At 39.9% G+C, this 27022-nt stretch overlaps 1 protein-coding gene across 6 annotated transcripts in view; it reads left to right on the forward strand.

Annotated features, from left to right (window-relative positions):
* The window catches only part of LOC131033192 (imidazole glycerol phosphate synthase hisHF, chloroplastic), a 188573-nt gene that overhangs the window by 117824 nt on the left and 43727 nt on the right, over nucleotides 1-27022 (forward strand). For all 6 annotated transcript variants that reach the window (XM_057964339.2, XM_057964347.2, XM_057964357.2 and 3 more), the window contains 2 exons: nucleotides 515-623; nucleotides 733-786. In XM_057964339.2, coding sequence (XP_057820322.2) covers nucleotides 515-623; nucleotides 733-786 — 163 coding nt within the window. The remainder of the gene's footprint in view (nucleotides 1-514; nucleotides 624-732; nucleotides 787-27022) is intronic.

Raw genomic sequence — 27022 nt, forward strand, 5'->3', positions numbered from 1 at the left:
TGGAATGGCCATCTTACCCCTAAAAGGCAATCATATTGCAGATTATAAATGATTTTTTGAACTCTTTTTTTTCGTTGATAATTGGTTGAGGCGTTTATTTAGATTTAGCAAATTCTACTATTTTCATGCAAGTGATACTTCTGCTCTGCATCAAATTATGTGATTAATTTTTAGGATTCAGCTGTGCAGTTTTAGCTTTTGACTACAGTGATCCATACTTCAAAAGTAGTGGTTTGCACAAACTCATCACTTATCTGTATGTATCGTCTCCTAGTGCATTTAGGTGATTCTCTTAAGGGTGAAGCACTGGATTTTCTTAAGAGTTTCCCATGTGCAGCTGAATTCTGAAAAATCATATCACAAATTCTGTAATTTTGTTGCACTAAGTATGAAGTAAGATTAAACTCAGATATTTTTTGATTCGTTCTGCAAGTCTTGTTTTATATTTTGGTTTTCTATTATATAACTTTGCAATGGTTTTAGTTTTGTATTATTCATAATATATTGTTTTCAGGTATTATTCAAGTCTTGAAGTTGCATCTGAGTACTTCAGATCAGGAGCTGATAAGATATCTATTGGAAGTGATGCAGTCTATGCAGCTGAAGAATATATCAAGACAGGGGTGAGCTCTATGAGGTCATAAGCTTCAGTTAACTCGAGGAATATTTATAGTAATTGGTTTTAATAATTGATTTCTCTGTTGGTCCATTGTTAATGTGTCTGTCATGTAGGTAAAAATGGGAACGACCAGCTTGGAGCAAATTTCATACGTGTATGGCAATCAGGTTGTTTCTAATTTCTACTTTTTAAATTGCCTTAAAAAATCCAAGATTACCAATTGAGATGAACATTTTTAGTTATATCCAATTCCATACCGTTCAGGTATACTAGGAGGCTCTTTGAGTATTTCTTTTAGTTGACATTCACAGTATGCAGGGCTTTGTATGGTATCGAATTTTCAATTTGTAATATTAAATTTCCTTCTTAAATATACATGATCAATAATGTAAGATAGAAATAAGAAAACACAGAATGTGACGTGTATGTATCGAGAAATATTTAAAAGACAAACCTTCATAGACAAGAGCAAAGCAAAACTGAGGAAGTTTCATAAAAGATTTGAAGGGCACATTTCAAGCCAAAGTTATTGCTATTATTGTGAATTTCTTGATATAATTTCTAGGAAAGTTACTAGGTTAGTATCGTTAATAAATTAAGTAGAACTTTTTGACGTGCAAGCTGCCTGAGTTGTTTTGAAGAACAATACTTTTAGTTAAGAAATTATAAGAACCACATCAACAGTTAGAAATTAATAAATAATGAATTGAAATTTATATTTGCTACGTATCGAAATTTATATTCGCTACATATAGCCCTACTTTTATAAGGCAAAAGTTAAAGAAGGATGCCGGTAGCAAAACAAGAAAACTGGGGGTCGCTGCTACCTTAGAATAGTAGGGTTGCTGCAGTTTTAGTAGCTACCTCTGCTTTAGATGCTGCTGGTGTATCTGGTACTGAACTTGGTCTAGCTAGCTGCTTACCATGCTTTGCTACTGGCTATGGGTCTGGTTCTCACTCATGAAGGTCAGAATCTGGACCACGAGTATCTGAATCATAATCTTGCTTACGAGGGTCTCACTCACTCTATAAAGTCATAATCCCTATCACAATCTTCTTGAACATCAGAATCTTACTCTCTAGCAGTGGATGCTGCTGGATCTACCACTGCTCACGGCATATATTTTAGATTTTAAACTGTTTTAATTTGATTTCTTGTGTGCCATCTCATATTACCTTGCCCAATGGACAATAATCTTTTTTCAGAAATGTATATTACCTTTACACACACATACGCATATGCATATGCATACACATACACATTCACATACACATACACATACACATACACATAAACACACATAAATATAGATACACTCACTTGCACACATATTCACCCATATATGTATCAATTCCCTATCCATTGTAGGATGAGGTGATTCAATAGTTGTGCTAAGGGGTGGGTAGACTTTGTACTGAGTTTATAGGTTTGAAGGTTGGCAGTGCAAAGGTTGAATGATCTTGTGTATGTTCATTACAACCTTCACTTCCATCACAGATAGATCAAGGGCACTGACACATCTCCAATCACTTTAGAGGAGGTTGATCCACAGGCAGAGTGGAACACTGAGGTTGATGATGTTGTCTTTAGCGATAAAGACTTGGAATGGGTTGATCAGGTGGATCGAGAGGCAGAGGCAATAGCGATGGTAGAGTAGGCTAGAGCACGAGGAGACCAATTGGAGGGCCCCGAGTCCGAGGATGATGTGGATGAGGATGTTGATGTCATTGAGGTTGAGGTTGAGGCTGAGACACAGGCAGATATCATGGTTGTAGAATGTTCCAGGACCTATCTTAGATGCACACGTAGGATGGTTGCGGGGTCAAGTGATCACTGATATTGGCTCCTCTGAACCTTAGACTTCTAGGCTCCAGCTTTTATGTTGATATATGTTTTGAACTTTTGATGCCATGGATTTCATATTCCATGAATTTTGTAGACATTTTACACTATTTATATTTCTAATGTGTTATTTAGTTTAGCTTATTTCCTTCATGTCAAGCCTAAAATTTGCGTTTATACTTATGTCAATCAGTGTAAACTTTTGTATGTGTTCAAAGTAGCTTCTATTTGCTGAGATTATTGTGTCTTTAAGGTTTATTTATTAAAGGATGCATGAAATAGGTTTTAAATCCTTAAAAATCTTTGAATTTCTTGGATTTTTCAATTTGTCAAGTGTTGGCCGAGTTTTTGCCGAGTCCGAGTCCAAGTCAAAATCAGCTTGTTGAGTCCTTAGTCACCACATTCGCCAAATTTTCGGCTTTAGGTTCGCAATTCGGCGAACTTATAAAACACGTATGAAGTTCGCAAAAATTCGGCTTAAATTCGTATGATTACAGACAAATGTTTTTTTTCCATCGGCGGATGAGTTCCTAGTTGCCGCCAAGAGGTTTGAGGGCCATTGAAGAGTTGCAGGCTGACACGATGCCTTGCCGAAGGTAGGGTTTGTAGACATTGTGTCGGCAAAAGTTGTGGCCGAATATAAATGTTGCTAAAAATGTTAAATATTAAAAAGACACATTAAAGCTGCTGGATTTAAAAACTTCACAAAGCTAATTTTCTAATATTAATTAACATTTGGGATGTTATTGAAATTCAGATCCATTAATTAACAAGACTTTATAAAGCTGCCGAATTTAAATATAAACATTTAATATATCAATGGTTACTATAAAGTTGCCGAATTTAGTATTTAATATATTAAAAATTAAATATTTTAGAATATTATTTTTAATTATCAATATATAAAATTTGACAAATTTAAATTAAATCAAACAAATTTAATATTGTTTATGCTCATATTTTTTAGATATATTATTTATATTTTCTAAAAAATCAAATAAATAAAATGTATTTAATGCTGATTTTTTTTCGAATATTTTTCTCGTGCCGAATTTCATCCGAATTTTAATGTTGGCGAATTCGAACTTAGACTCGAACGCGGTGACTAAGGCTGAGTCTGAGCCAAGGAGAGAAAAATAAAATTGTGATTATATAGGTGAATTTAATCACAATTTTATTTTTTCTATTTTTTTTCTCCTTGCAGGACTTCATCTGAATTTTGTTGTTGCCAAACATGAATGTGAATTCGAACCTTGTGATGTTGTCTTGAACCATGCGCAACTTTTGATGAGCACACGGTTATACTAAGAGGGGGGAGGGGGGAATGAATGAGTATAACAATATTCTTTTTACCTTCTAAATTTTATTTAATTACTTCAATATTTAATCTAAATTACCACATATGAGAAATCAAACATTGAGCAACACAACAACAACTAAGTTTACGTGGAAACCCTTGCGGGAGAAAATTAGCAAAAATATTGCTTGTATTAATCTTGTTACAAATTTTGTAGGCACCAACCCCTGATTCACTTTGTTAGCACCAACCCACTAGAGGCACTAACTCCTCATTCAGTTTGTGAGCACCAACCCACTAGAGTCATCAACTCATTCAAATTGTCTTTTCAAATTTTGCTGCAATTCTCTTTTTCAATCTGCTATATTTTTGTTCTTAAACCTGCTATAAGCTGATCATAATCTGCCACAAAATAATTACAATCTCCACCTGAAAATCTGCTATAAACTTCTTACAAACTTCTCATAAATCTGCAATTGATCTTTCACAACTTGCTCTTCATAAGTCAGCAAATAATCTTCTTCATAACCTAGTGTATATGATGTATTTTTTCTTTCTTTAACTCCACAAAACACACACACTTCACTATAATCTCACTATAAGCCCAAGACACAATGTTTCTCAAGAGTTATGCCTTCCTCAAGGGTGGCAACCTTTACAAACAAATGTGTTTGTATGTAATATTAAAATCTGCCATTAATCAATGCAATGTGGAGAGAGTCAACCCACATAATAATAATTGTTTCTTAATGTTAGTCCACCCGTGATTTTGTCCTTTTAATATTCAAATTCGCGGGTTGCCTTTTGTGCTTTTACTTCCGTTGGGTCATTTGTCCTCCTCGTACCTGAATCGTTGAACTCTTTTTGGTCGGAAAGGTTCAAGTGGTTTAAGGTTCAAAGCGCGATTTAAAAAGAAAGTCATTTCGGTCTTTGTCGCCATGTGAACAAGCGCAATTTTTGTTTTTGGTCATTGAAGTTTTGAACCCGTTGAACCAAATTTCATGAAGTTCAAGGTTCAAGGTTCGAAATGCCTTTTTGTGAGTCGCAGCAATGTATTGTTATATGACGAGCGCGAGTCTTTTTATGTTGAGTTGATATGCGGTCTTGAACCTTGAACCAAGTTTCAAGCGGTTCAAAAGGTTCAAGGTTCACTTTAACTACCCTTTCCTTTTACCGTTCGTTCCTGGTGTTGTTCATGTGCCGCTGTTGACGTGTATTTTGTACACAATCATACACAGAATAAAATACCAATAGGTATCTTATCCTCTCTTGAGAAAATAGTCTCTAACTGCTGAAGATCTACAAAAAGGATCAGTTAGATGGACTCCAAGGTTCTTCTAGTGGGGTCTCCACGTGTGGACAAGCTTTTTAGTGGTATGATGTGATTTGCTGTTTCCTCCAAGGCGTCTTACGGATTCCAAAGGCTCGAAGATTCTACTAAACTAAAAAGGAACTTTCAAGAAATAGCAAAAGGATAGGGTTTAAGGAAGTCTAATCTAGCCTAACCCTATGAACGACTTAGCATGAATGAGATTTGGCAAGACTCAACCAACTTCAATTTTGCCATAAGATAACAACTCAATTGAAATTAGTGCGATCTTCTAAGGTAATAATGATGTTCAATGCATCAAAGACCAAGGACACTACTACGAAGGTACATATCCTAGATACGAAAATGCTTGAAGGTTAAGGACTCAAAATGTTCTCCAGTCGACCACGCAAGGCGTTCCTACAATCAGCAAGAAGCTAGTGGTTTGGATTGCGAATCCCACCAAATATCAAATCTCACACTTAGTCTTTCAAATTAACAAACTACTTTGATTGAGCGTGATTCAAGTACATCCAACAACCATGAAGATAACTTAAGAAATTTGCAACAAAACACCATAACTTCAATATTTTATTGATTTCCAAGTCATCATATACAACAATTGCTTGAATTTCTCTCTTCAAGACTCAATCTTGCTACAAAATAAGAATTGCTTCTAACTCTAATCTCTCTATTTCACTCTTATCTGACTATTCGACTATTAACTATTACCAAATGAAATGAAAAATGGGGGTATAAATAGCATCCCCAGTTACAATGAAAGGTCCAGATTGAAAGTAAATCAACGGACAAGATCATGACACCTAAACCCTAATTAGGGTTTGTTACAAATGACCTCCTTTTTACTGAACAATATTAAATACATAGCCAAATATTAAATTTGGCACAAAAATCTAGGAGGTATCAACCAATGAGAAATAAGATGTCATGTCATCTGTAACAACCTTTCATCTAGAATCTTATTCCCTTTCCAATTCTCTTTCTTAGCATATGCAATGAATTTTGTCACGATTCCTTCGATTTCTGTGATTGGAATCTCGGGAAGATTCTTGATACTCTCTTCTAAGTGGATGACCTGATCGAATGCATCTAGAAGAGCTGCGTCCCAAGTAGGTTCAAGTTCCTTCGTTTTGTCAATCAGGAGCATGGTGGCATACATCTGATCATACTGCTCATCTGTAACATCTGCGTCCTTGCGAAAGATGATCTTGATTCTATCCTCAAATTCTTGTATATCCACATCTGTCTCGACCTCGATCCTTCTGCCAAGAATGGTACGAAGTACCTCAAATACTCTGTCCTGGATCGGATTGATCACCTCCTCAACTTGACTACATCTAACACTGATGTCCTCGAAGAGAACACTCTTTATATGGAGTAAGGTTGACCACTGGAACAAACTGTGAGAATCACCCTCCAAGATCCTCTCCTGCGTTAAAATTCTTCTGGATGTGTGTCTTATTACTTTCAAGACAGGGATGACAACGTCCTTGGTATGGGCAAATGCAGCTACTGTTGCCATCAATCTGTGGATTATCTCAAGAACTTGGATAGCCTGATGAATGATCTTCGACATCCTTGTAACAAATTCTATGGCCACTGTATGAGATCTATCCATCCAACTACATGTACGCTGGACCAGGTTCCTGAATCTTTCTGCCTCACTGATCGATTGAAGGGGCAATGCCTGCACTGGTGATCTAACTGGATCCTGACGTCCCAAAGGTTCATTGATGTGACTGAAATATGTCCTCCATGCACCGACCTCTCTCTCCAGCTTTCTATTCTTTTCTACTTCTTCTCTAAACTTGTCCTTCAATGCCTCAAATGTGTCGGTGGCATCATCTAAAGTCTGCTCTGCTGTGGATGGTCCTAACTCAAAAGTCTGTACATCATAATCCTCTGCTAGGATCTCACCCTCATATTTATCTGCTGCCGGTGTAGCTATCTGCAGTTTTCTAGATCCAGTCTCATCTCGAATCATCTTGGACATCCTTGTAGCCTTCTTCTTCTCTGTTATCACATGTGAACGTCCAACAAGGCTCTCTAAATCAATTGCATTGTCCTCGTCCTCAATTACGATCACCTTGGTCAATCTTTCCTTCAACCAATCTGGGATATTCGATCTTGTCTCTTGAACTTGAATTTCTTTATGTACTATTTCTTCTTGTCTGGGAGGAGATGTTACTTCATTATCATTATCTAAATCATAGTCTTGAAGAGATCCATCTGATGAAACATGCTGTGCCTGTCCTTCCTCCTGCCTGTCATTCTGTACCATCGACTCCATGGACTCTTCCACTCGAACTGTTCTATCCTCTGGTCTGGAAGAAGTACCTGGTACTTGATCTTTGTTGGCCCCTTGCTTTTTCTTGGAAGGCTCTTTCTTTTCTGATCTTTCCTTTCTCTTCGAACCTCTCGAATGGAGATTGCCCTCACTGGCACATCGAAGGTTACCTTCACCTGAATTCCTAGGATTAGGATTGCCTTCACTAACACTTGCTCCACCTTCGGCTGGTTTTTCTTCCAAAGTAAAAGACATAGCTATGCCTTGTTCTCTCAACTTCTGATGCTGAACGTCTACCCATTTGCGAGTACAAGACAAGACTGGTGCCATCAAATCATCTAAATCCACGACCTCGGGCTCATTCCAATTCAAACTTATTGTTTTGCTTTCTCTATCATATGAAGACTGGATGTGCCTGCCACTGTCCTGAGCTTGGTCGGCCACTCTGTAAATCCTGCATTTCCTGATGACATCCAAAGGCAATCTAGAATGTATCTTTCGTTTCACTTCGAGATCATCTAGGAGATTCATCATAAAATCTTCAATTTGGCGCTCATGTTTAAATCTTCTACCGACCGTCTCCTCTAAATGTCCATGTGGATCAAAACTATTCCTCCAAGCAAAAGATGAAAAAGAATACAAGGCTAACTCCTTCTCTGCGTCATCCATGGCTAAGACATTAGGACATACCTCAACTGAATTACCCAAAATAACAGGTACCTGAACTCCATTCTGATGTCTGTGTCTGAATGCCTTCACATATGCTGCCAACTGCCTTGTTACTTCAAGTAACACAATTCTGTCTGTCGGATACCTCGGCAACATGTATGGGGGTAAAGGACATCCATGCACTCTAATGTAAGTGAACTTGGGAAACTGAATGAACCAAGCACCATACCTCTTGATGAACACCTGGGCATCCTGAGATAATCTGTTGTGAATTCCACCTTGCAATGTCCTTGTGATGTTCATCGTGAAAGTATCATTGACTAACTTGTAGTTCTTTCCTGGCGGATGATGCAAGTAGGTATAGGATTCACAAGCTCTGACCTCGCCGGGTCCTCTTCCAATCACTCCTCTGTGGGGTAGTCCTGCGTACTCAACACTCCTGATCAAAGCATAAATGACGTAGGAACTCATGTGGAAGGACTTAGTAGCCCTGAGTCTTCTCAACTGTACGTCTAAGCAATGGCTAATTATCCTAGCCCAATGTATTGTACCCTTTCCTTGAACAATCACCTGGATGAAGTAAAACATCCATTTCTCAAAATAGAAGGCATGAGGTGCTCCTGTAACTCTGTTGAGCATGGTAATCAAATCTCTGTATTCCTCTTGGAAATCAATCCGGTGTGGTGTGTTCGGTACCTTGCTTAGACGGGGACGACTCTTGAGTAGCCAGTTCTTGTTGATTATGCTTAGGCAAGCATCTGGATCATCATCGTACATTGATCTGGCTCCTTCAATGCTCTTATATATCATGTCCCTGTGCTCTGGAAGATGGAAAGCCTCACTTATGGCTTCCTTTGAAAGGTACGCCAAAGTGTTTCCCTCATTGGACACAATTGTCCTGGACTGTGTATTGTAGTGACGGGCACACTCGATCATCAACTCGTGGCACTGAATAGCTGGAGGAAAACCGGCCGCCTTGATGATGCCACTCTCTATTATTCTCCGGGTGACAGGTGATGGCTTGCCAATGTAGGGGACCTCTCGAAACTTCTTCGTGCTAAAGTTCCCCAAGTTGGTATCTCCAATGTTGCTCCACTTCGACATGATCTTGGTCTCCACCTCTTCGGTCTTCTGATCTTCTTTCATGAGAGCTGAGCGGCTGGTGGATGCTCCCGCCTTTGGGGTCGCCATACCTACACAACATTTCATTATAAGAACTAGATTTTGCAATAAATAACGTAAATAAGAGAGATAAATTTTTTAGGAAACATCATGATAAGTCTTTAGAGTTATCATTTCCTAAAAAACAACGACTGAGCTAAGAGATTCAAAATTCAAAAATTCAAAATTTGAAATATGACGATGAATGAATAAAGCAATAATAATAAATCGCCATACCTCAATAGAGAGCTAACTCTAGAATGCAAAAACAAAATTCGCCTAGGCAAAATTGAGGTATAAAATAATCTTCAATATGATCTCCTCAAAATTGACTTTGCCACCTTTGGAGTGAACGTGATCTTCAAGTATCGCCTTAGACGTGGTCTTAAATGATCTTCAAATTTGCCCTTGACAAATCGCTCAAATAGATCTTCAAGTTCGCATTTGGTGTGGTCTTCAAATTCGCACCACCCTTTGATAACTAAAGCGCCACCCTTTGGATGAATGAAATTCGCACCACCTTTGGTCTTCAACGCAATTCGCACTCCACACTTGATGATATTAGCGCCACTTTTGGTGTGAAATAGCACTTCTTTCCTTCTCCTCAAGATCGCATGTGAAAGGATAAAAAATAATGATGTGAAAATGAACATTTCACTCCCCTTATATAGCGCTTCACACCTTTTACCCACTTTGGCCGACTTGAATAAATAAAACCATTTTTTAAATGATTTTCAATAAAATAACAAGGCCGACTTGCTTAATTGAGCGCTCCAAATCGATTTTTATATTAATTAATTAATTAATTATTAATGCCTTGCGTTTGCAAATTTCGATTTTTTAATAAAGGCAAAAGTAATTAATAAAAGATAATGCCATATTAAATGCTAAATAAAATGGATATTCAATTTTTAAATTGATTTAGCATTTGAGGAAAATTCGAATTTGTTTATTTGGCGCCAAAATATGAAAAAGGAAGGGACGTACCTCATCGCTCTGGTCCCTTGGAGAGGGACAGGAGCGATTCAACATTTTTGTCCTGATTTTGCATTTTTTCACGATCAACTCCTTCATCTCCACGTTAAAAATCGATCATCTTGATAGGTTCTTCGCATTTGATCATCTTGCATGTGTGTTGAAGTGCCTTTTGAGTGTACATCGCCCTGGTCCTTGTCCAAAGGACAAGAGCGATCTATGTTTTTCACGTTCATCTTGCATCTTTGTTCCTCGATCTTTCATTGTTGGCGAATAAAATCCTTTGTTCGTGTCTTTTGCGCTTATTCCATTTGCTCGCATGAAGTTTTGGGCGTATCAAAGGGATCATCGCCCTTGTCCCTTGGAGAGGGACAGGAGCGATCCATGTTTTCTCCTTGACCTTGTCAACTTTGCACTTCGATCTTCATTGTGATGTCCTCTAGACGCCGTCCTTCACTTTACCTAACTTCGCTTTGCTTTGATCTTGAAGGAACGTAAGTGTTTTGATAAGATCGCCCTGGTCCTTGTCCAAAGGACAGGAGCGATGTGAGGCTTTTACATTGTTTGGCGATGTTTAGACGTTGAAAACCTTGCGAATTATCTTCATACGATGCCTTGGACCCTCTAAAACATTGCGAAGTCTTGTCCTTACGTAAATTTTGCATGAAATGGCCAATGCATTCAACATCGCCCTGGTCCCTTCCTGAGGGACAGGAGCGAACTAGGCTATAGGGTGCGAATTTCATCATTGCGACGACCTTTGAATGTTTGTGCTTGCTAAAAAAGTCTTGAAATGTCCCTCGCCACCTTGTCTTGACTTGGATCGACCTTGAACTTTGGAGGAACGACCTTGAACTTGCATAGGAAGTATCATCGCCATTGTATCGCCCTTGTCCCTTGGAGAGGGACAGGAGCGATCCTCCTTTTGTAGCCTTTATCTCACTTTGCCAGGTTCCACATTTATATTCAACGGACTCGTCCTTCTTCACTCCATTCGTCCATGCCTTGACCTCATCTGTAACTTTGCAAGAAAATCATTTATATCAAAAATCGCTCTGGTCCCTTCCTGAGGGACAGGAGCGAACTAGACATTTAGGACCATCGTGGACGTCTAAAAAATCTTCAATTTGGATTCAATGCGTCCATCTCATGTTTTTCCTTGTTTTTGAACGTAAACTTGCCTTGACATTTGCCTGGATCCTGTCTAATGAAGGAAATCGCTCTGGTCCCTGGGAGAGGGACGAGAGCTATAAGGTATCTCGCCCTGGTCCCTTGGAGAGGGACAGGAGCGATTTGGTCAATATAGGTCATTCTCCTTCGTTTTTGCATCTCAAATTATATTCATTTGGCAAAGCATCTTCCTTTGGACGTCCTCAAATCATTAAGTCATCAAAATCTTGCAAGGACAAGGCGAAATTTGAATTGTAGCTCCGGTCCTTCACTGAGGGACAGGAGCGATTTTCCTCCTGGAGGCATTTCTGTGCTCATGAAAATCTTCAATTTATATTCAATGGAAAGATATCGCCGTTCTCCATCACTTCCATCTTGAAATTTGTCTGGACTCTGCAGGGACGATGAGATATTTGAAAATGAGCTCCCGTCCTTCACTGAGGGACAGGAGCGATTTTGCTCCTACAGGCCAAAATAACATGACTTTTCACATTTTAACACTTCACGAGGCGAAAACAAATCAATTCCAATGCCCAGGATCAAAATCAAAAAAAGTCAAAATTTGGTCAAAATATTCAACCGGACAAAAAAAATCACATTGACTGCCAACACTTAGACAAATTTAAGCTCTGCATTAACATTCCTATTGAAAATTAGACCATTTTGGCGAATTCATTGCATTCAAAATTTGCATCCTAGAAAAGGAAGCTCAAAAGCTCTCAAAAACGACTGGATTTTGGCCTGAAAAGACAAAATTTAAAACCCTAAGGCTTGACCCTAAATCCAGACGACTAACTAACTAGCAAAATCCTAAAAACGAAAGCAAAAGCGAGCGAAAGACAAGCAAAAAGAGGGGGGTCCCCATTTGCGATGGGGCGATGTGTGAAATGGTCACAACAGCCGCCAGTAACTGTTTTCTTTCTCAAGTGAACTTGAACCATTGAACCTTTTGTTCAAGTGGTTCAAGGTTCATAGGTTCTTTTCAAACTAACCCAAAAGTTTTTAGTGGAAATTAAAGTGGCGCGACAAGAAAGAATATTCCCTTATTCGGCTTTTTGAAATTCTAAATGTGGAAAGTAATCATGCAAACATCAAATTGCTTGTGCGGAAGTGATGGATAATTAAGAAGATGTCAGGTTTGTCATTTCACCGTTACTTCACACGCTTGGGTAAATCATGAAGAAGCGTGTGTGGCCCTATAGATATTTATCCGTTTGATTAAAAGAACAATGTATGAGTTTATTTCCATATTTAAGAAGGTCGCAGCTGCCATACTTCAGTAAATTGGAGGCGCCGAAGGTAAATCCAGCTCTGTTCTCCAGAAGAATTTCAGGTTTTCATGGTGTTAACGGGTAAGTTCAGTTGTTCTCTCCTAAGTTGTATTTCTTTGTGTACTGAAGTTTTATCAGTGTAGAAAGGGGGAAATCTGAAAATTGTTGGGGTAGCATACTGTATTGCTGTTAAAATTTCTTGGTTAAGGGGGTAGATAGTTAACATCAGGCCCGTGCTACAAAGCTTGGTCGAACCTCGGGTATGGTGAGTATTTTGCCGGAAATGGAAGATACCTCTTTAATTCATGTAGATTTAGGGGATTTCCTCGAGAGGATGAAGAACCTTCAGCCTGGTTTATTAATGGAAAAGATAGTTAAGAGTGGTATTGTGGAAGTTGCTGCATTCCCGCTCGTTGTGTCGTGTCCAGATTTAGTGTTGGCCTGCATGAACATATATGACTCTGAGAACAGGTATATCAGAACCAGTGATGGTGGGGTGTTAGTCAGTATTAATAGGGAAACAGTGATGGCGACAATGGGTATTTCGCATAAGGAGTATGAAGATTGGACCATTGGAAATTCGTACGCTTATTTCTCTGAGAAGAAGAGCAAGTACAAGAGTGTGATTGCAAGAGATTGGCTCTTGAAGGTTCAGAAAGGAGGGTCACGATTACCCAAACCCCTAACCAGAGAGCACCTCATCACAGAAGTGCACAACATTGTTGTGCTTTTGAATAGAGTAGAGGGGAATTCACATTCCTTCTACTGGGAGGACTGGATGTATTTTTTCATCCAAGTAGTGCTGTCCGGTGACATATTTTTGGATTGGTCTCAAGTAATTGCGGAGAGACTTCACGAGGGACTAAGCAATTTTGTGGGGATGACTGGGTTCTACATGTCTTCTTATTTGTTTTATATTTTAGCTTGCACAAGAGATTGGCCCGAATTACCCAATGAACCTTGGATTGATGGAATGAGGGTTTACAATTTTTACCCTCTATAGCAACACCAAAGACATGTTGAACAGATTGACAGGTGGAACGTAGTCTTTGCGGGCAGATTGGCCTTCGAGCTCCAGGGTGATGTAAACAAGAGGATGTTTCGTTGAGGCAATGGAATTTGTAAGTATATATGGGAGTTACTTTATCCAGTTTCCACGGTTTATTTACATACGGGTTGGTGGTTTTGAAGGCCAACCGTTCAAATTATACCTAGGTACGCCTTTGATAGCTACGTGCTCATAGAAGTGAGCAGGTAGTTGGCTTATATAGATAAGAGATTAGGGGCAAAGGGTGAATCCGGAGTGGTATTTCCTGTTGAACTTGGGTATTACAGTTGCAAGTCAGTGTCAGATGCCTTGAACCTGGAACTAGAGTTCAAGAGGATGAACCTGTAGACATATGTGGCTAGGCGGAGATTTGACAGCAAAGGTTATGCAAAGGAGAACCTTAATATAGACAGTCATTTCTGCCATGAACCTCAGATAGAGGATTATTGGGAAGACTGCAAGAATGAATATGAAGTGAGAAAGAAGTTGTGGTCGAGATTTACTCTATGGCAAATAGCTGTCCTGAGCCTCCCAATTAATACAACCGGTGTATTGGAAGATACAGAGGAGGATGTCTTGGATCCTGAGTTCAGTGTTGAGATTGAAGGGAAACCGATTCTAGAAATTGACTGGAATAAGAAAGAAGATGATAGCATTCAAACAAGGACCTTCAATGTTGTTCGGAGAACAGAGAGATTGCTGATGTTGCAAGTGTCTCAAAGCCTGCTGCAGAGAAAATACCGCCAAGAAGATCAAAAAGGTTGCCATCTGGTCTTACAGCTGCCCGAGTAACTCGGTCTAGAAGCAAAAAGAAGGGTAGAGAGCTTGTCCTGCAACAGGTCATGGTAGACTAAGACCCCAGCGAAGAGCCAGAACAGACAATGGACTCATAGGATCAAGGCGAGCCCGGGATGCAAGAAATGGATACAAATGAAGCAGTGGAAATTCAACAAGACTCCATGAGTACCTTGGTAGTCATTACCTCCCCAAATGTACAGGTCACCCCGCCACCTAAAGAACCTACCAATGCACCAAGATGGCTGGAAGCCGCCATTGGAAAGAAGAGGAGTGTGGTGCCGGTCACCATTCCACTAGAGGACATGGTTAGTAAATGCTTGGGAAGAGCATCAAAGCCCAAAAAACTCAAAACACAAGCAATGCTTGATGTGGATGACACAATAGGACACTAGACAGCCGAAGTGGCCAAGCCTATTCCTGGGAGAGACGCAGATAAGGCCACAGAGGAAGATTTTATTGTGGAGAAAATAGATTTGGGGGCTGCATCAAGGGTCGTGGATGTAAAACATTTGGAATCCTCTACAAAGAGGATAATCTCAAGGACTTGGAAAGATGAGAGAGACAAGAGGGAAATGAAGCAAATGGTCACACAGATGGCAAAATACATCAACGCTATTCATAATCCAAATCCCCAACCACTGTCGCAGATACCAGTGTCATTTGACCCTAAGTCCCCACAAACCAGAAGATGCTTGATCAAGTTCAAAGGAACAGGGTAGTGACGGAAATGTTTAACAAATGGCTGGACTTGATTATACAACAAGGGTCAGAATACATCATTAATCTGGTTAAGGTTTATAAGGATGCAAAAGCCGTGAGTAAAGAGCTCGAGCTGGAGACGGTCGCTTGGGGAAAGGAAAGGATTAAATGGGTAGTGGTTCTCGCACAGATGAATGATGTCCAAAAGTATGGGGTGATGAAATTCCTAGCTGAGAAATCGGTGGAGAACCTAGATGATAATGTCTATATGTGTCAAAGAAAAACGTGGAATGGCGCAATTCAATCATCAAGTAGGGCCATGAAGAGTCCATCAAGCTGCTCGGAGGACTGACTGACTTGATGTAATGTCCCTACTTTGAAATATAATCTAATAATAAATAATTAAAAAAAAATTAAATACAAAAGAATAAATATAAAAATTAAAATACAAAAGAATAAATATAAAAGACTATAATTAAATATAATTAAAATTTGATTAAAGCTAATGAAAGGTCAAAAGGCATGAATTGATAAGATGTCTCCCTCAAACGTGAGATATAAAAGGGAGAAGAGAAACTCATTTGAGGGGGGAAGAATTTGGAAATAAGAAGTGCAGATCTGATTATGAGAGGTTGATTTAAATAATAAGTGCACTCCACCTGGAAGGGGTTGCGCATGAATGGTGGCATCATGGAATGGTCACTCTTGGCCATGACCAGATAACTTCCTATGTTGAATTCATAGAGAAGCTCATAGATCGATTTGACAAGAAGGATCCAGAACTCAATTTCAAGGAGTTGGCGCAACTAAAGTAGTCGGGATCTGTGGACAGTTACATCACAGAATTCCAGAGACTATCTGTGTTGGTGACTGACTTCTCAGAGCGGAGATTGGTGTTCTTGTTCATAGATAGATTGATGGAAACACTGAAAGGTTGGGTGAAAGGGTTCAATCCCAACACGCTCACGGAAGCAATTAAAAAGGCCCGTAACATGGCAACATCTTCCTTTTCCAGAAGTTTTGCACATACCAAACCCTCTTTTTGTTCTGAGGGAGAAGGATAATAAACCCTATTCGAAGGGGTCATCGCTTGATGAAGCTACAAGATAGGAACTCAGAAGGAAGAAGCTGTGTTTCACCTGCAAAGAACCATGGGAACCAGGACACCGATGTTTGGGCAAAGGAAAGATTCACTATATTGAAGTGATGTCCGATGGAGAAGAGGAGCATGAAGAAAGCAAAACCCCAAGGGAAGAATCGGCCGAAGAAACCAGCGTGGCGGAGAGAATCTCCACATTGGTACGGAGGGGGGGCGTCATTGCCACACTGGCGGGTTCCCCAAGGTGCAGTGTATTTAGAGTACGTGTGTACACTCCAAGGGCAATGAGCTCTTATGCTTGATAGTGGAGCCTCGCTCAACTTCATAAACTCATCACTCGTCAACCGTAGGGGCTTGGATACAAAGGAACATGAAGGATTCGATGTCAAGGTGGCAGGAGGCGATATCCTATCATGCACTCACCTGGTTCCGCAACTAAGTATCACCATGGGAAATTACACAGTGACTGATGATTTCTTTGTTGTGGATCTGGATGACACGGATGTCATATTCGACATTCACTGGATGGAGACCCTCGACCAGTACACACAGAGCTTCAAAAGGATGGAGTTCTCATTTGAGGTGGATGGCAGGAAGGTACTTCTCAGCGGAATGTCGAATGGCGGCCCGAGGGAGATTTCCACGAAAAGGATGGAAGCCATCTTCAGACATGATGAAGTAGATTGGGCAACACATTGCTTGATCTCAACAAAACCTGTGAAACGACAACTGACTTACTATCAGGATGGGGAACTTCAGTCGGTTCTGGATGGGCATAGTTTGGTCTTCGCGGATATTCCACCTGGTATACCCCCACACAGAGGGTTTGAGCACACCATCGAGTTGGAGGAGGGAGCAAAACCCGTTATCACCACACCCTATCGCCACCCGAAGAAGTTCAAAGATGAGATAGAGAAAACGATCCAGGAACTCCTCGATAAGGGATGGATCCGACCCAGTTCTAGCCCCTTTGCGTCCTCGGTGGTACTGGTGAAGAAGAAGGATGGGACTCTCAGAATGTGTGTCGATTATCGTGCATTAAACAAGAAGACTATCAAGAATAGGTACCCCATTCCCAAGATCGATGAGCTATTGGACGAACTACATGGCGCAATCTATTTCCCCAAGATTGATCTCCGTTCCGGCTACCATCAGATTCGTATGAGGGAGCAAGATGTGGAAAAGACGACCTTTCGTTGCCATTACAGACACTATGAGTTCTTGGTCATGCCGTTTGGATTAACTAGGAGAAGATTCAGGCCATTTTGGATTGGCCTCCACCAAAGACTCTCTTAGAGTTGCGTGGATTTTTTAGTTTGTGCAGTTATTATAGAAGGTTTGTGAAAGGATTTTCACAGCTTGGAGCACCACTAACAGATCTGACAAAGAAAGGATCCTTCCATTGGAATGGGCAGGCGCAACAGACCTTCGACAAATTAAAAGAAGTTATGAGTACGTGTCCGGCTCTGGCACTACCAGACTTGACTCGCCCTTTAATCCTTGAGTGTGATGCCTCGGGTGAAGGCATTGGAGCGGTGTTGATGCAAGACCGTCACCCCATTGCGTTCGAGAGTCGAAAGCTCTCGGGAGTTGAGTGGTTATATTCCATCTACGACAAGGAGATGCTCGCCATCATACACGCACTGACGAAGTTTCAACAGTACCTCGTCGGAGCAAAGTTTGTTGTGCGAACGAACCACAACAACTTGTGATACTTCTTGGAGCAGAGGGATCTGAATGAATGACAATAGAAATGGGTGAGCAAAGTCCAGGCATTTGATTTCGACATTGAATATGTGAAGGGAAAGAATAACGTGGTCGTTGATGCCTTGTGAAGAAGGCTTGCCATAAGTTCTTTATCTCAAATTTCGGCAGACTGGAAGGAATACATTTTGGTTGAATACTCTAAGAACACTTTTGCCTGCGAATTGATGGATGGTCAAGTGCAGGATGACCGATACAATGTGGTTGACGACATCATTTATTACAAAGGACAGAATTTATCTGGTACCCGAATCCAAGATGAAGGAAAAGGTTCTGAAGGAATTGCATGACTCCCCCTTGGCTGGACACCCGAGATACTTGAAAAACCTACAGACAGATCTGTGAAAGGTTTTCCTGGAAGGGGCTTAAGGACAACGTCCTGCAGTATGTGCGGGAATGCTCCACCTGTTAGCAGAACAAATCCGAGCATAACCTACCGGCCGGACTACTGCAACCACTGCAATTTCCCGACCAAAAATTGGATAGCATCTCGATGGATTTCAATACGGGACTCCCTAGAGTGCAAGGAAAGGATTGCATTTTTGTCATAGTTGACTGATTGACCAAGTATGCACATTTTTTTGCCATCCCCACAAGATATCAAGCAGTTCAAGTAGTCGAGTTGTTCTTTCGTGAGGTGTTCTGCCTACATGGTTTACCGCGAAACATAGTCAGTGACAGGGATGGCCGTTTTTTGAGTACCTTCTGGATGGAGTTATTTCGGTTGGCCGGAACCGAGCTGTCGTCCAGCATGAGCTACGATCCACAGACAGACAGACAGACAGATCGAGATTGTGAACAAATGGCTGGAGGGTTATCTCGGGAACTACGTCTCAGCGCAACAGAAGGCTTGGGTTTGCTGGTTACATTTGGGTGAACACGTTTACAACACCACTTACCACATGTCGATAGGCATGCCACCTTTCAAAGCACTGTACGGTTATGAACCTTCTTCATTTGTTGACCTGGCATTGGGAGACAGTCGTGCACCGATGGCCAAAGATTGGCTTCAGGATAGTTTAGACATCCTGACATCTCTCAAAGACAACCTGTAGAGGGCTCAGAACAAGCAAAAGATGTATGCTGACCGACACCGGATTGAGCGGAATTTTGAGGTTGGTGATTTGGTTTAACTTTGACTTCAACCGCACAGACAATCCTCCTTGAAGACAAGTTGTAAGGAGAAGTTGAAGCTGCGTTGCTATGGACCCTACAGGGTGGTTCGGAGAGTGGGTGAAGTTGCCTACGAATGGGAGCTTCCTGAGGGGAGTCGGATTCACAATATTTTTCACGTGTCATGTCTGAAGAAGGCCGTTGGACAGCGCGTCACAGTATCCAAGGATCTGCCACCCATCGACGAAGAAGGGAAACTAATTTTGGAGCCGGCAAAGATCGTTGATGTCAGAGAAAAGAGGTTGAGAACACGCACAGTCAAAGAGTTCCTTATACGCTGGAAGAATCTACCCATCGAGGATGCCACCTGGGAAGGTGTTGTGACGTATTCACACATCGCCCCATTGCAAATGGGGACCCCTACTTTTTGTTTTCTGGGGTTTGTTTTCTAGGGTTTTTAGGGGTTTGTCTGTTAGCCTTTGCATTTTGAGTGTCGCCAGGGGATCAATTGGATGGTAGGCTTTGCTTGAGCGAGGGGAGTCAGCAGGTGCTCCAGGTTAGGGTTTCTTTGAGAGTCTTCCTTGGGGCCTGGTTTTGCTCTTGTTGCTAATTGTGTCTTGCTTTGTGAGTGGGTATCATTCTTGAAGGTCCGAGCTAGGTCAAGTTGGTGAGTGATGAAGTCTGGAATGTCATCCTGATCTTCAAATGCTCTGAAATTTGGCTAAGTCTGGAATGTCCTGATCTTGAAATTTGGCTAAGTCTGGAATGTCCTGATCCTAAAATTTGACTTAGTCTGGAAAACTGAAGAATCCTCCAAAAACTAGATTTTGCAATTTAACTCCTGGAGGTCCGAAACCACTCTCAAACATCCTGGAAGTATATATGGAATACAACTTAAAGTATAAGTGACATTTTCTTCATTTTCTTATATCTTTCTTCTTTCTTATACTTCAATGTTATATTCCATAAAATGATCCTGACGGAGAGACCAAAATGTCAAATTTCGCTCCTGACCCTTCCAAAGGGGCCAAAGCGAATTTCGCTTCTGACCCTTCCAAAGGGTCCAGAGCGAAATTCTCCATAAGACATTCTAGTTTGACCAAAACCTAGAACTAACGCATTCCCAGGCTTGAATGAAGGTAAAAACGCTTGTTTGAATGAAGAAATGTGAAAATGAAGTCAGGATCTTGGCCAAGAATAGGGATTTCGCTCCTGACCCTTCCAAAGGGTCCAGAGCGAAAATCCTTGAAGACCTCAAATTCTCACTTATCAAGGCCAAATTTCTAGTTCCTAAGGCATGTTTGAAGGTATTTTTGAATGTTCTAGCCTTGTCAAGATTGAAAGATGAAGGATTTTAGTCAAGAAGATGAATTTCGCTCCTGACCCTTCTAGAGGGTCCAGAGCGAAATTCTTGAAAACACTCATTTTTTGTTTAGCAAGAGTCAAGACCAAGGTGGAGATGCATGAGGAAGGATCTATGTTTGCCTCCCAAAGAGGATGAAAATAGGAAAAGTCAAGGATCCAACCCAAAACATGATTTTCGCTCCTGACCCTTCTAAAGGGTCCAGAGCGAAAATCTTTGTAGCTCTCATTTCCTTTCAAATTGTGAGTAAATGTTGGTTTCTAGGGCATGTTGGGGGATGAATTGGTATGTTCTTGCCTTGAGATGGAGTTGATTGATTTTGAAGAACAAGATTTTGGCCTAAAGGAGAATTTCGCTCCTGACCCTTCCAAAGGGTCCAGAGAAAAATTCATCATAAACTTCATTTGTTACCTTGGTCGACCTTGAAACCTTATTCCTTAGGTGGAAAATGATCTAAGTTTGCTTCTTGAAGTGGTTTGAAGTTTGAAAAGTGAGTAATCTAGCCTAGAATGAGATTTTCGCTCCTGACCCTTCCAAAGGGTCCAGAGCGAAAATCTTCCTAAAGCTCATTTCCTCCCTAGTTTGACCAAATTTTGATTTGCAGAGCATCTTGAAAGGAAGGATGGACATGTTTGGACTTTGGAAATGTGTGAGAGCTTTGAGAAAATGAAGGATTCTAGCCAAGAAGGTGAATTTCGGTCCTGACCCTTCCAAAGGGTCCAGAGCGAAATTCCTTGCAAGCCTATTCTTTTGACCTTGTTTTGGCTTAAGACCTTATCCCTTGGGTGAAGAATGATGTCTAGTTGTCTTCTAGAGTGCATTGGAGTTGAAGAAATGGAGAATCAAGCCCAGAACAAGATTTTCGCTCCTGACCCTTCCAAAGGGTTCAAAGCGAAAATCTTAAAATCACCTTGTTTTCCTTACAAAATCAAGTCAACTTTGACTCTTTATAACTTGGATGAGAGAAGAGAGGTGTTTCCTTAGTCTTGGAGGTGAGTTCAAGTTGAAATGATGGAGGAATGAGTCTAAAACAAGATTTTCGCTCCTGACCCTTCCAAAGGGTCCAGAGCGAAAATCCTAAAACCCATCCTTTTCTCCAAAGTTTGTGCCAAGCTAAGCCTAGACCTAGGTAAGATAAGCCTTAAGATTGCCCTTGAATGGATTTTGGTCACCAAAAATGTAGATTTTGAGCTAAAACAAGGATTTCGCTCCTGACCCTTCCAAAGGGTCCAGAGCGAAATCCTAGATAGGTCCTGTCCCTGGCCATGATTTTGAGCGAATTTTCCTTTTTAGGCCTTGTGAAGATCAAACCAATGTTGCCAAGTTGGGAAGTGGATTCAATGTGGGGGAGTCCAGATGAATTGAAGTGAAGGAAGTGTAAAATGAAGCCTAAAGAAGGAATTTCGCTCCTGACCCTTCCAGAGGGTCCAGAGCGAAATTCCCAAAATCACCTAGTTTGCCCATGAGGAAGGTTAAGTTGTGGATTCCCAGCCTTTGGTGAGGAGAATGATAGCATATGCTTGCCTTGGAAGGCATTTTGGAGTAGAGACATGATGGAATCTATCCAAAGATGCAAAATTCGCTCCTGACCTTTCCAGAGGGTCCAGGGCGAAATCTTTTGAAACTACTATTTTTCACCTTGTTTGGGGTCAGGCGAGGAGCTAATTGTGAGGTAATGTTGAAAAGAGGTCTAAATTGGCCAGGAATGCAAAATTCGCTCCTGACCTTTCCAGAGGGTCCAGGGCGAAATTCTTATAGGGCCTGTCCTTGGACAGAGTCTTGAACTAACTTCATTTTAATATCTTTTGTTGATGATTTAAGGTGTGAAATACTATGTTGAAATGATTTTATCATGTCCTTAATCATCTTTTGATTTGTTTTTGCAGATGAAAGAAGATCAAGCCAAGACAAGGACGACCTTCTCTAGTCCAGCATCAACAAGGACGGCCTTCTCTGGTCCAGCATCATCAGGGACGACCTCTTCCAGTCCAGCATTTGAAGGAAAGGTATACCATCCATCCTGCACATCAAAGACAAAGGAGGTTAAAGCTAGGGTTCGTTGAAGAAGCAGATAGTTCCAGAAGAGTTAATTAAAGTTAGCTTCTCAGCATCATCAAATTGAGCATCTACCAAGTTACAAGTGTCAGACAAGGTGGCATCCCAGTCATCACTCCTCCAATCAGATTGGTCCATCTCAGCGTGTCCAGATTCAATGTACCTGACTCATTTGAGATGGCACAAACTTCGATGTACCTACCCTGGTTATCCATTGGTCGAATATTCCAAAGAAGACATGTCCAAATAATGCAATTATTTCATTGGCCAGAATTGAGTTTGTTGTAACAAACCCTAATTAGGGTTTTCATTGTAAAATCTCGGCCATTGATCTCAAGTTGATCTGAGCCATCAAATTGTATTGAGGGCACTATATAAGCCTTGGCTCCTCATTTGTAAAGGCTAATAGATAGTCAGGAGTTAGAAGGTGAATAGTTAGAAATAGTGAATAAGTCAGTTAATAGTATAGCAATTAGAGTAGAATAGAAAGAGAAGGCAAAGATTGTTGCCAAGGTGTTGTTGTAAAAGGCTTGTAAAACTTCATTGAAGAAATGATGAAATCTATGGGTCGATTCAACAATTTGCATGGTCTCTATACTTTTCAGATTTGATTTCATGTTATTAGATGAGTGGAAGAAATGTGTTTGATTGATGGTGAATTTTGTATATCCATACTACTAGCAGTTTGTTGATTGTAGACTTGCCTTGTGTAGTCAACTAGAATCATTCAGCTTAAACTTAACTTCAATTGTCTCTTCTTCACTGATATGCATCAGCCTGATGGTGTCTATGCCTGTAGCGATGATCTGAACATCATAAAGCTTTCCTCCGAAGATTGCACTAATCTTGTGGAGATGGTCCTGGGATGTCAAAACAAGACTTAGTTAGAATTTCATCAAAGATCAATCATTGCTCCTACATTCTTAGTGTCAGAATTAGATCCTTCCCTCACCCTCATCCTTTTTCCTTTTTTTCAAAAAATCTAGGCTAGTGAAATCCCGTGTTCCAGCAATATTCAAAGCAAATTAGAGGTTTAGTCATCAAGTGTAAGTCCCCTTGTGATTCCAGCAAAATCACATCATACCACAGAGAGCTTATCCACACGTAGAGATCCTACATAACAAAACCTTGAAGTTACTTTGACTGATCCTTCAGCGAGATCTTCAGTAGTCGGGAACTTTGTTCAAGAGAGGATAAGATACTTCAGTATTTTATTCTGTGTTCGCATGTGCATGAAAAACACATCATTAGAAGGCCAACAAATTCTGGAGCATCCAAGTCTGCAATTGCTTGAGGGCATGCAATTTTTGGCCCGGGAGGATTGTGATGTCCCCGATATAATTAAATAATAAATCTAATTACTTTGTTGTAAGGCCCCAAATTTAATAACAAATCTTTCGGGCCCTTTTGTTTAATTAGATTAGGCAAGTTTTTTTTGGTCGTGTTAGCCCATTTGTAACCCTTCGGGAAGTTTCCCGGAACGGATATATATGGCCGTATTAGTCATTATTGTAAGCATGCGAATTTGGTATTTTCTCTTGTTTGTGCGAATTCCAGTTGGAGTTCTGTTATCTGCCATTTCGGAGGTGAAAGACCCTCCCTATTTGGTTCTCACAGTTTCGGTGGGAGTAACTCCTCACCCTACTCTGCCTTGCTCTCAGTCCCAGATCATTGTAATTTGAAATACATTAATCTGACTATTCTCTGGCTCGTGCAATAGCATATAATCTTTTGGTTTATCATCATACCTTATTGCAAGCTTCATCGATTGGTTTGGTGACTAATCTTCACTACTGTACGGTTTTCACATTGTACGGACTGCACCCTCACCGTACGGTCTCACACCATACTGCCACCCCTCCTCACGTCACCGTACATCCACACCACCATACGACCACCTCCTCACACCACTGTACACCCACACCACCGTACGAACACCTCCCTCACACCACCGTACGATCTCTTTTTGTATGACCCCCACCACCGTACGTCCTCTTCACCGTACTGCCACTCCACCCTCACCGCACCGTACGACCTCTTTACCGTACACTACTCCCTCTGCCCCACTCTGTAGCCGGTGCATCACCGTACGGCCAGGGACAATTCACACCTACGAATTGGACAGTGCACTATCGGACGATTAGAGAACATTACAAATATTTTGACATATTTCCATAAAGGTGAATTTGGGTCGGTTTTGAAAGTCCGTTGAGGAATAGAGCTAAAAGATGTTGCCATAATGCTATCTGCAACAAGTTAAACAATAATTATTAAAATTTAAATATTTAAGTATTTAAGTTATTCAAAAATTTACATATTTCTAAATTACACAATAATTATAAATTAAAATATTCATATTTTAAATAATAATAATAATACAAATTAAAATTAAATATTAATATGATATTTAATTTTTATTTGTATTATTATTATAATTTATTTTAAATTATAAATATGAATATTTCAGCTATTTTCAATTTTGTAATTTAAAAATGTGAAAATATTATTATCATATATTAATATGGTTATACATTTACTTAAAAAGTTAAACTTTAAACATTATGAATAATTTTATTTTCACATTAAATGAAATTTAAATATTTCACATTATTATTTATATAAATTAAAATATTAAAATTTAAATCATTCAAAACTATAAATATTTCACATTTATTATTTATATAAATTAAAATTTAAATCATCCAAAATTATATTTCCTTTCATCGATTAAACTGATAAAATAGAGTCTAAAATAATAAATAAACATTATAAACTGATAAAAAAAAAAAAATTATAAACAAACTATAGAAATTTAAATTTTTTTTGAAAGAAATTAAAAATTTAAAACTACATACCTCGAAGCCTGCCGAAGATGCTTGAGTGGAGCTGTGTCGTGTTGCATCGCTTGAGCCGAAGACGGCGTGAGCGGTGCATCGTGTCACTTGCGTCGCTGAAGATTGAGCCTACGTTGCCGAAGACAGAGCTGCCAAAGACGAGCTGCTATTTGGTTGAGAAATACGAAGGCAAATCAGAAAATATGAAGACAAACGAAGGCAAATCAGAAAATACGTTCACTTTACGTTTTAGGGTTTTATGACCTTTTCCTTTTGCGAAGGTCAACAAAAAAAATCTTGAAATTCGCGCGCGACGCAGATCTGTTGAAAAAACGTCAGAAATATGCCATGTCGGCATCACATTCGTTCGGATACGGGTGTAAAAACGCGGATACGATTCCAGGACGAAATAGAGGAACCCTGTTCGATTCGACAGGGATTCCAAGTTGAATCCGCACTCGGATACGGAGGAAAACCTAGCCGTACCGGTAACCTAGTTTGTAAGGAATGCCAATAGGGAAAGCAAACTAGAATAAGTTTTAAGCCAAAAGAATATTCAAGTTTGTAACCTCTAGAGTTAATGCATACTAATCTTTGTGGACCGACTAGAACTAGAGGTTAAAAAAATGAAAGATTTTTTATGCTATTTGTGGATGGCTTTTCCAGAATGACATGGGTGACTTTTCTAAAAGAAAAATTAGAGGCATTTGAAAGATTTAAAACCTTTAGAGCAATGGTTGAAAAAGGAAATGGTTTTCAGATTAAGTGTTTTAGATTTGACAAAGGTGGTGAATTTGTTTCTAACAAATTTGATGAATATTGTGAAAAGTATGGCATTAAAGATTGTATTCTGCAACAAGGATACCGTAACAGAATGGTGTAGTCAAAAGAAAGAATCAAGCAGTTAATGAAATGGCGAGGACTCTTCTTAATGAAGCAAAAATATCGGATAAGTTTTGGGTAGAAGCAGTCCATACAACAGTATACACTCTTAATAGAGTACAGTTAAGACCTACTAATAAGAAAATTTTGTATGAATTGTGGTATGGTAGACGTGCTTCTGTTAAGTATTTCATAAAATTTGGAAGTAGATGTTTTATTAGAAGAGATGAAAATAATTTAGGAAGTTTTGATCCTAGATGTGATGAGGGTATTTTTGGTTGCTACTCTACACATAGTAAAGCTTACAAATGTTACAATGCTAGATTGAAAAGGATTATTGAAAGTGCTAATGTGAAAGTGGATGAAGTTGTGAAGAAAGATAGCTTTGAAGAACCTATTGTTGACAAGGAATCTGAAAATGTTGCTGAGGATTCGAAATTTAATGCCTTTGAACATGATTTTGATGAAATAGGATCTGAAGATGGTGGCAAAGTGATTCCTAAAATTGACAGTGAAAAGGCTCCCTCAAAATTTGTAAAGAAAAACCATCCTGAGCAGCAGATCATTGGCCACAAAGATGATGGTGTCCAAACATGGAGACTAGTTGCCAAATAGTATGATGAGGAGGTATATCTTTCTTTGGTTTCTAAATTAGAACCTAAGTCTTATAATGAGGCTAGTAGTGATGAAAATTGGATTAATGCAATGAAAGAGGAATTAAGTCAAATAGAGAAAAACAAAACAT

Source organism: Cryptomeria japonica, chromosome 3, assembly GCF_030272615.1.
Source record: "Cryptomeria japonica chromosome 3, Sugi_1.0, whole genome shotgun sequence".
NCBI classification, from domain to species: Eukaryota; Viridiplantae; Streptophyta; class Pinopsida; order Cupressales; family Cupressaceae; genus Cryptomeria; species Cryptomeria japonica.